The sequence below is a fragment of the Ipomoea nil genome, unplaced genomic scaffold, assembly GCF_001879475.1.
Source record: "Ipomoea nil cultivar Tokyo-kokei standard unplaced genomic scaffold, Asagao_1.1 scaffold1026, whole genome shotgun sequence".
NCBI lineage: Eukaryota > Viridiplantae > Streptophyta > Magnoliopsida > Solanales > Convolvulaceae > Ipomoea > Ipomoea nil.
The window spans coordinates 3,343,140-3,354,462 of record NW_017617454.1 but is presented as its reverse complement, the minus strand read 5'-3'; the positions used below and the strand labels follow the sequence as shown (position 1 = coordinate 3,354,462).

Below are 11,323 nucleotides of genomic sequence, written 5' to 3'. Positions count from 1 at the left end.
AAAAGGACATGAACAATTTTTTTTAAAACCATTTTTAAGCCCCCCTAACCACCTCCCCCCCCCCCCCCGCACCCCAAAGGCCCAACCATGAACCATTTGTTTTTGCATATATATATATATATATATATATATATATATATATATGTTTTTGCATATATATATATATATATATATATATATATATATATATATATATATCCAAATTGATAGCGTTTAATCAGTTATGGACATAGGAGTGCCATAATTAAGTTCAATTATTATTCGGATTAAATAATATATTATAAATACAAGACTTTTTTATGATGCTAATAACAACAATAGGGCCGGATTTTAGGCTGTACAAGTTGGGCTACCGCACAAGGTCCCCAATTTTAGAGGCCAAATATTTAATATTTACCTAACTAGTTTAGAAATAAAAATTAAAAGTTTTCAATTAAATTAAAATGATTCTATGAAGAGTTGGTAGTAATATGTATTTATTGTATTTTTACTTGGAGGTCAAAGGTTCGAAACTCGCATATGTTAGTTTTAAAAATTATGATTTTGGAGGGTCTCAGTTATTTACCATAACAGGGTCACAAAAACCTAAAATCCGGCCTTGAACAACAAGTACAATTATATATATTGTTTTTTTTGTTATATTGCATATTATTGTTATTAATTATTGTTATTGATGTGAATAGTATATGATATTTCATCCATTATATTTTACATGTCTTGTTTATTACTCACTAGTGAAACAAAATTTTTACTTCACTTATTTTATTTAGAGGATGTTTGATTCAAGTTACCATACATAACCTTAGGAATGTAAATGTAATACTATCATATTTCACTATTTGAGTCCAAGAAATGTGAGGTTCACAAATTTTGTTTTTAATTAATTTTTTGTAGTTTTCATGGAATCTCATCCCCTCCCCATTCTTAGGTTATGTAAGATTTTCGAGAATGTTATATTTTGGGTGTTTGGTAAATAAGTGTTAGCTGATTGGGTTAATAGGTTTGACTAGTTGATAACATTAGCTAATTGTAGAAAAATGTTTGATAAATTAGTTGTTAGCTAATAGTTGATTACATGCAAAATGATTTTTCTCAAAAAACTGATAGAAAAAACTGCTTTGAGCAGCTTTTTGAATTTTAATATTTTAGAACAATAAGTTGATACAACAAATAATAATTAATCAAATTAAACACTCATATTGATTGTTTAGTAAGTCAAATAGCTAAAATATAGTAGTTTTATATGTCAAAATTAACTGATAAGTTAACTATGTTACCAAACAGGACCATTATCTATCTCAAAATATTCCGTGAACTAAACACCACCTTAGTTTCTTATAAATTTTAAATAACAATTGAGCTACAATGATAATCAAGATTAATGCATCAAGTTGAGGAACAAATTGAATTTACTTACATAATAAATATAATTATATATAGTGGAGACCCAGGCCAATCAAAATTTTGTCAAAGAGAAAATGGGAATTATAAAATCTTGGGCGCCAGCTGGCAGCTGAAATTTTCTCGTCTTCAAGCTCGTCTTCCTTTTGGATAAAAGTGTGGCCTGCCGCGACAAAAGTTTTTGCTTTGCACATACGATTGTAGGGACCACCTGTCCCTTTGTACTATAATCGTATACCAACAATATTATGTACGCTATATACTCGTGTATAATGACATTGATTCTACTGTGTTTTTTTTTTTTTTTTTTTTTTTGGAATTTATATTTTTCCCATTATTTTATGCTTCCAACTCAAGCAAGAGTGGTGATGTGGCGCTGTCAGACTGTGACAATAGCACGTGCATGGACGCGCTGCACTATTTTTTTCCTTTTCAAATCTTTTTATACCCGCACATAAAAATGATGATGCACAAAAGAGTGAAGTTTACTATGTGATATTAGTTAGTAAAATATTACAATGGTGTAAATTAATTCAAATTATTTATAGTTGATTGACTTAAATTAAAAAGGCTGGTAATCGAATTTAAAATCATTTAATTACTAAGTCAACTGTTTAACAAATCCAGATGCAATCGTCCCTTTAAAACACATTTTTTATACTTCTTAAAAGGTCCTAAGAACATTTTAGGGTCATTTTTTTTGCAATTACAAACATTTGATAACTTATTTTGGTAAAAGTTTTAGCTTAAGTGGTTGATTTGTCGAGCATATAATATATATAAACATAAATGTGCAATCTAACTATCAGCTGAGATCGAGCACATGTTTCAATTCGATATCAGAGTCATGTCAAAAGTTATGAGTTCAAATCAATTTTTAGTTGAGATGGAGCACATGCTTCAGTTGAGATATCTTCTCAACATCACCTTGTTAGCATTTTAATAGCAAGGTGGGGGGTTTCTGCAGCTAGAGTTTGAACCTTTGTGCGCACTCTAGCGGCGAGTAGCCGGGTAGTGATAGCAATTTCGAACGGGCTAGTCCTGTGCTGTTTTCACGTACCAAACGTTACATTATTGATTTCCATGAAAAGTATAAGGGAAAAACTCAAAATTTTAATAATAATAAAAAATAATGTAAAAGTAGTAATGCCGTGTTTTGGTGTAGGCATGGTAGCGGTGGGACCGGGAGAGGGGTGCACGGTTGATTTGTAATTTATATATATATGCAGGTGAGCCTGGAGTCCAAGGCCTTACAATCTAAAGCCTCTGCTATATGCCTAAATACCTTATTGCCTAATATCATATCCAGTTATATATCCACCATCCATCCTCTCTCTTTCTCTCTCTCTCTCTCTATATATAATAGAGAAGATATAGATTTTGGGAATTCATAGTATAGAAAGAGATCAGAGGTGAAATGGGGAGACAACCATGCTGCGACAAGGTTGGGTTAAAGAAAGGACCTTGGACTGCCGAGGAGGACAAGAAGCTCATAACCTTCATCCTCAACAATGGTCAATGTTGCTGGAGAGCTGTCCCCAAACTCGCAGGTTTCCATTTCCTCATCAATCTTGAAAACTACAAAAAAAAAAAAAAAGACCAGACATACAGCATTTGTTAATTAGATGAGTTACGTTGTTGTGAATCTGAATTTCAGGGCTGTTGAGGTGTGGGAAGAGCTGCAGATTGAGATGGATAAATTACCTCCGACCAGATTTGAAGAGGGGACTTTTGTCGGATTTTGAAGAGAAGATGGTTATTGATCTTCATGCCCAGCTTGGCAACAGGTCTTTCTTCAATTCTTTTCTGTTTTCTTGCTCAAGTGCCATAATTTGGTGAATAATAATAATTTTGATCTGCAGGTGGTCAAAGATTGCCTCTCATTTGCCTGGGAGAACTGATAATGAAATCAAGAATCATTGGAATACACATATCAAGAAGAAGCTGAGGAAAATGGGGTTTGATCCAGTGACCCACAAGCCGCTCTCTGCTACTGATGATGATGATGATCAGAAAACAAATAAAACAAAATCCCAGACAGAGAATGGAACCTCGGCAGATCAAGAATCTCCAGTACCAGGTACTTCAAATGATCAGTCAATGGAAGAAGACAACAAGAGTATGGAAACCAGCACCCAAAGCCCAGTTTTTGAGTCCTCAATAATGGAGGTCAGTAATGGGTTCTGCACAGACGAAGTCCCCCTGATTGAGCCCCACGAAATCCTCGTCCCTGTCTCGTCCACCCCCACTTGCTCCTCCTCCGACTCCGACAATTACACGGCCGGCGGCGGCGGCGATTTTGTCTCATCAAACAACGTTAACAACAACGTTAATGGGGTTCTTGAAGACATGGAGATGTTCCTGCCCAGCCTTGACTGGCAATGTGACAGCATCGGTGACATGGGGTTCTGGGGAGATGACTTCATCACCACTACTTTGGACTCGCTTTTTAACAGTGACAGTAATAATAATATTATTATCAATAACAACAACAATCTCAATCAGGTGCCCTTAATGGTATCAGATGAAGAATCTTGGAAGCTGGATCAACTCTTGTGATTTGGCAATGAAGTTTGAAGAAAATTAAGCTATGTTCTTGTTTGGCTCTTCACTTTTTTTTAATTTTCCAGTTTAGAATAGAATTTTCTTCTGTTTTGTTAATACTACTTCTCTAGCCACTAAAACTATTACACCTCCAATGAATCACAATAATTGCCCGGGACATTTCCCATGAAACTCAAATGTTCTTTTACCTTTTTCTTTTTTTATTTATTTTTTGTATAATTTTCAGAAATCAATGAAAGTCATTATTTCATATTCTATCATTACAAACTCAGTCAAACTTCTTGGTTACAATATAATTTTTTTTTTTTTTTTTTGCCGCTTGAACAACTCAATTGGTCACAGTGATAAAGTTTTAGAACAATAAACAATCCAATATATATGTTTTTTTGGTCAAGAATTTTATAGAGTAAAAATTCTCTTATATTATATTATGTGTGTGATTGTATATATGTACGCCAACAAAGAAGTTTGTTGTAAGGGAATCAGGAAGTCATTTTCAGCTTGATAATGGGATATAGTATATTATAATATTGTTTATGACTACAGAAATGTCAGGTCACAATACCTTCATTTAGCATCAATTATTATTGAGAAGCAAAGATGCTTAAGTATATATAAATAATAATCATTATACAAAGACAAAAAACAAAATACTGTATTGTATAAAACTGGTAGTATACAAGTTTGAATACAAGTAGGAGTTGCTTATTGATCTCGTTGGTTTGAGCAAATCAGCTATGGACAATATAAGCTATTTACCTTCTTATGGTCCTTTACTGACTAGAGTCACAAGGCAGATCTTACCCATGACGCATATTCAAATAAAATGTGCAGACTTTTTCGTTTTATCACATTGATCTTTTTATGATATATATGTTCAAAATAAAGTCATGACCTAAGAAATCTCATATCTTTTTGTTGTTTTGTATGGGTCACTTGCCATTGCTCACTAGTAAATAACTTGCGTGAAGACAAGTTGAGTATATTTAAAATCCCCTACCTAACTGATAAAGATGTAAATATTTTAAATTCATTATGTGTTGTACACCCTTGAGAGCATCTTAAAGGCTCGAGGTACATTGCCAAAATTTTGATAGATTCTCACTTCATAACAAACTATAAACGTGGTATTTTAGTTTTCTTTTAGAACAAGTGTCAAATAGACTATTGAATTTTTACACATTGTGCAATTGAATCATCGAACAAAAAAGTTTGTAATTAGATCATTAAAAATTTAAAAATTGTGCAAATAACATTTTTTACATGTTACTTACAAGTTTTCATTAAATATGATGTCATAATGTCAAATTATATAAAAAAAATTATTTTAACAATTATTTTAAAAATTAAAAGAAAAAAAATATTTTTTTTTTAAATTTCAGAAGATGGTGGAGGCAGCCATGATTGCCTCCTCCTTCGTCCGATTTGAATGAAGGATGGATCAACCATGGCTGCCTCCCCTTGCCCACACCCTGGTGCATTTCTAAACACTTAGTGGTGCATTCTTGCATACTGGTGGTGCTGGTGGTGCATGACTTCACGTCCTCACGCGAAGGCCTGTCTACACAAAAACTAGACTATATATATATACATATATATATATATATATATATATATATATATATATTATATATATATTCAAATTAATTCTTTTACTTAATGTATGGTAGGTGGAATTTTATAATTGAGTAGTCTATTAAGGTGCTGGCAATTAAATTATTAATGTTAAGAGTGATTGGATTAATGGAGTCAATGACCTATATGCAATAATATTGGTCATTTACCCTAAAGAATTGGAGAATTGACAATTAATTAGGATAACACATTAACATCATCATAAGAGTAGCTCATACCTGATGTAACCTAATAATTGACAATGCCCTTAATTAACAATGTTAAATTAGACTCAAATCCATTGACTAAACTAGTATGCTTTTTTAAAAAAATTTAAATAAAATCTTATTCTGTTTTTTCTTTTAATCAATTATGTTTCTCAATATATGATAATAAAGAATTTTTTTTTGTTGGTTTTTGTACATAATTTGTCCATTTATGACCACATACTTTGATCTTTAAAGGGGTAAGGGTTTCTCCCAGAGACTTAGCAATAGTATAGTGTTTATTTTGATTGGAAATAATATAAAATAAATATTAAAACATATCAACAATATACATAATGTGTATCTTTACCAATCACTTAACTTTTAGTTGAATCAAAATATATACATTAATAATTCTTACGAAGTACATTTTTTTATGACACATTTATTATAACTATAAAGTTTAGGTTGTAGGCTTGGTAAATTATCTTGATCCAAGATTTTACTCGACTCAATCTTATTTGTTTATAATTAATCGGCTCAAATCAAGAAAGTCGATCAATAAGATGTTCTTTTGAAAAATCAAATTTTAAATTTTATGATTATTTAATTAACTATCCGACCAACATGGCAATTGCTCATCGTCCATCATTCTTTATTGTTTATTAAACTGGTCTGACTTTAATTTTTGAACCTTATTTGCTGCTACGAATTCGTGTGCCGCTCGTTTATCATTCTTTAATATATATTTTCCATTGGTTAATTATTTGACAACCTAATCACGTCAGCACATTAATTAGAAGACTAAATTTTGCCAAATTTAAAAACCAAGTAAAATGTCCAGAGTAATTATTTTTAAAAAATGTTTTGAGTAACTGATTCTTCGTATATAAGATATAAACATAAATGCGCAATCCAATTATCAATTTATATTTTTAGTTCAGATGAAACACATGCTCCAATTTGGTTGCAGAGTCAACTCCATACTAAATGTCATGTGTTCAAATCTATTCGTCCTCCAATAATTAAAAAAAAAAAAAAAAAGAAGAAGAAATTGTAGTCCACGTATTCTAACTATTAACTTAGACTTTTAGTTGAGATGCTCCGCTCCAATTATGATATTTTTACGTTTAGTAATATACACACTATGAATTATGTAGATAAGGATTAGTTAGAATTGCATTATCAATGTATCTTAACAACCTAAGAAACAATGAACTTATTAGACAAAATCAAATGTGAACTTATAATTTTATGAACTATGAAAAGTGACGTACCATCATACATAATCATCCCCTTATAAAATTCCCCGACATCAATTTTTTTGCTCTACACCAATATATATATATATATATATATATATATATATATATATATATATATATATATACCAACGAAATCTTCCCTTTTTTTTTGAAAGAAAAATCTTCCTATTTTTTAAAACTTATTGTTATTAATTGTCAATTAATTTAATTATATTTGTGTTTTGAAATAGATGGATAGATAGATAAGCCAAAAAAAAAAAAAAAAAAAAAAAAAAAAAAAAAAAGATGGATAGATAGATGAGTGCAAGGAATCCTTAAAGCGACACCTTTAGCCAAAATTAAACCAAGTCAAACTTATAGTAGATCATATTTCATGATTATTTAATGTTAAGATTAAGCGTTGAACCGGCCTGTCAGTCTTAACTGCACAGTTTGATATCCTTGTTAGGATTAAACACTTATCACTGTCAAAAAAATTTATAACTCGTCATATTTTCGAGGAGCAGGGTGCTGGAGTTGGCCTTTTATACCTCTACTATACCCAACGATAACGGCTTAGTACACCAAAAGCTATAGGTTGTAGCAAAAGCACAATTTTATTTTTTTATATACCGCCACAATTTCAAGAGGTAAGGTACTAGACTTGACCCTTCAAACCTCCGCCCAACAATCTCTAAGTCACTTGGTATTGGACTTGACCCTTCACTAGCATCCGCCAAACATTTTACAATACCTTAATGTCAAATTTTTTTTTTTTGGGGGTACCCTTAAATCCTTAATGCCAAACTTTATGCAAGTTATCAAAGTATTTTCACTACATTGTGACGGCAAATTTAAACAATGTATCACGGTTAATTCATTACACTCTGATGTTAAACAATGTATCCCGAGACTTTCTCACGGATTCTTATTCGTGAGACATGTCTGAGTCAATAACAAAATGTAATACTAATTATAAATAAGTGTTTGTTACTTATAAAGGAAAAAAAAAAAACATAATACTTTTGAGGATAACTAGAATACTTTTATATTTTGATGTAAAAGTTATACTTTTTTTTTTTATTTTATCAAAAGTATTATATAATGTTGACAAGTGTTTGTTATTTATAAAGAAAAATGTAATATTTTTTACATCAAAATGTAAAAGTCTTACATTTTCTATATAAGTAATAAACATTTTATTCCTAATTTAGTATTAAATTTGTCAATATAAATATTACATTTCATCTTGATCCGACCTGTCTCACACAAGTTTTTGCATAACATATAATGAATAACACGGCAAATTATATCATGGACTCTAGTGGCCTAGTCCAATACACAGAATTTGACTTCATAATATACAAAATTTATGTTCATAATACACATACACATAAACATAATATAATAAACATGAATTCTGTGTATTGAATAAGAGTCCACGATATAACGATTGGAATAACGCTTATTACATGATTTTATTTAGTTATTCGTATGGACTCACCAATTCATATATGGTAAATGATCCAATACTTTACTTTCCTCAATAATGAAGTGTTTAATTGGGAGAAGTTGCATTTTGTCCTCTTGATAGTGGTTGGAGGGCACTAGAATCTGCAGGTTCAACTGCCATCGATTTTTGGGGTCTTTTTAGAATCTTATATGATTAAATTCCATTTTTATTTGTCTAAAGACATCCAAGATTCCTTGTTGTCGTCCGGGATCTAGTTGGCTGCAAGTTGCTTTACAAACATATTTTTTCCCGAATTGAAATTATATTTGTATAAATAATTAAGTTGCCGCTTAATTATATATATATATATATTGTTTACAATTAATATTAAACGTGTTGGCAAGGCATCTCGCCTTCTCGTTTATTCCTTGTTTTTAATTTGTTGATGAATGCGCACATTGTTATTAATTATTACAGAAATTTATTCTCCTTTTCTCTGCAGGCACGGTTTGTAATTTATTTAATTTTGGCCTGATCTTGATATATAAATATATATGAAATTATTTGTGATTTAAAAGAGAATATTCACAGAAGATTACAACATGTACCCAATGGAAAAAAATTACGTGAGATAATAGGAAAAGAGAGTATTTTTTTTTTCTAGTTGCATTTTGATTGGTATATTTAATTGGAATGAAAGATATCATATTATTATATTTCAATTTTAATTTATTTATCATTATATTAAATAAAACATCCAATATGATTGGAAAATAATTTGTATACTCAAAATATTTAATTTGTTTACTTTGGAACCGTGATATTAGCAAAGGGTGTCGAGTTTGTTGACACCGAGCTTGGCCCTCTTTCTGATTTAAAAAAATATTTAATTTGTTACAGTTTAAGTATCTCAACCCATTGAATTTTTTATTTTTAGTTCTTTGAGTTTAAAATTATATGAATTTCTAACTATTGAAAACTAGGGATGACCATGAACCAGTTCAAATTGAATTGTGCATTATGTTGTTTTCTGGAACCGTGAATCGTCACTTCGGAACTAAAATTTCTTCTCTTTTCTTTTTACTGGTTTCTTTTGTCTTTAGTTTTGCATACAATATTAAGTATCAACACTAGTGTAAGATAACTCTTAATCAAGGGAAATGCCAAAAGCTCTTTAACATGACGCATTCTTGTCGAACTTCCAATATTACAATTGCAATAATAGTATGTTTATCAACTCTTTTCGGACTGTTGAGCTGTAACTTTTAGTCCTTTGTTTTTTAGATCAGAGGGAGAACAACGACGCGCGATATTTCAACTATGAGAATCAAATATGATTGATTTTAAACTTAAAAATCAAATGTGAATGAATTAAATACTGGAATGTAGATGCCATACTACCATTATTGAAATGTAAACCTGTTCACATTTTATATTTTATTTTTGGTAAAAACCAATGAAATTAACATAGGTTTTTTCTTTCTTTTTCAAAGTTTTGGTTTAGCAACTCTCAGTTTTTTATATTCATCTTAATTAAAAATATATGTAATTGATGACAGTACACCAAATGGATTTTGACATTGTTAAAGTAAAAAAATTGCCACGAGAGACTCATTCCATTGAAAATATATTTTGCTCTGTTATATTATAATATCTGAACCCACCCTCACCCCAAAATTTTTTTTATTATAAATAAAATAAAATCATATAATTATGAATTTTTCACATAAAAAGAAAACATCCATTTTCTCCAATATTTTCAGGAAAATGATAAAAATAATGACCTTTTTTTGTTGGGGAATACAATAAAATGAAAATTTGTAAAATATTTTAATATTATTGAGCAAGATTTAGGTGTTTGAAAAAAAAATTGAAAAATAGTAAAAATTTTAACGTCAAAATTTGCTTTAAAGTTTAAATGAGAGAGAACGTTGACTGACAAAAATGGAAGATTGACTGCAGTACTGCACCACCCCGGCACCGCTTTCCCCAAGTAAAAGCTTTAAATATTGTTACATTACCGCATCATATTCAAAGTAAACGTTAGCCATTTCTTTAAAACTCTGAGAATAAGACTTGAGAGCAGATTTTATGTACGGAGCAGATAATTTCACATGAAAGATGCGATGTGGATTCCTATTTTATACTTCCAATTTTTACTTTTATATATAAAATTTTGATGTAGATATTTGTATTAGAACTTTAAAAAATAGCTTTATCAGAATCCGTAACATCGGAGAGTAAGATTTGAGAGTACGTGCAGTAAAACTCATTCCACATCATTATATTGGGATTATGATCAACTTGGGATTTTTTTTTTTTTTTCACAAGCTCAAAATACAAACTTCTTTTCTCGTGGACCTCATACTTTAGCGTGATAGGATTATAAATGAATCTAAATTACAATGACTTAGTGATTTTTTAGGTAGGAAGACTAATACCTAGTGCTTACAAAAAGCCCACCACATTAAGTGAAGCTCCCATATTGCGTCAATTTAAGTCCTCACCTTCAATCTACCATCAGAATACCAATTAAAATGCCTTGCCCAAGTTTCTTGATTTTGCTAAATTATATCACAGATCTCATGAACTCAGCCCCAGATACTAGTAACTAAAGCTACCCACACCTATGAAATCTTTTCTCACTCTCAAAAGTAAACTCTACTGTCATAATACTAAATTTGCAATTCGGCTATGTTTGGTAAATCTTGTAGAAAAGATAGCTGAAATGCTATAAGCTAGAAGCTAAAAACTAAAAAGTTGTTAACTAGCTGATTATGCTTAAAAGTGTTTGATAAAATTAACTTTTTGATCGATAAGCTGATAAATGTAAAAAAAAG

The 11,323-nt window shown here is 30.5% G+C and overlaps 1 protein-coding gene across 1 annotated transcript; it reads left to right on the top strand.

Moving 5' to 3' along the window:
• The first annotated feature begins 2,663 nt into the window (after window positions 1-2,663).
• On the top strand, window positions 2,664-4,137 carry LOC109180471 (protein ODORANT1-like). Its single transcript, XM_019330080.1, has 3 exons — window positions 2,664-2,951; window positions 3,059-3,188; window positions 3,264-4,137. The coding sequence occupies exons 1-3, from the start codon at window positions 2,819-2,821 to the stop codon at window positions 3,958-3,960; spliced, it is 960 nt and encodes a 319-aa protein (XP_019185625.1). The 5' UTR covers window positions 2,664-2,818; the 3' UTR covers window positions 3,961-4,137.
• Window positions 4,138-11,323: the final 7,186 nt, after the last annotated feature.

What these genes read in the sequence shown, in the direction of transcription:
- LOC109180471 (XM_019330080.1), top strand. Translation starts at nt 2,819, where the DNA reads ATGGGGAGACAACCATGCTGCGACAAGGTTGGGTTAAAGAAAGGACCT. An exon ending in AGCTGTCCCCAAACTCGCAG is followed by an intron (nt 2,952 to 3,058) that starts GTTTCCATTTCC and finishes TCTGAATTTCAG; the next exon opens with GGCTGTTGAGGTGTGGGAAG. An exon ending in CATGCCCAGCTTGGCAACAG is followed by an intron (nt 3,189 to 3,263) that starts GTCTTTCTTCAA and finishes TTTGATCTGCAG; the next exon opens with GTGGTCAAAGATTGCCTCTC.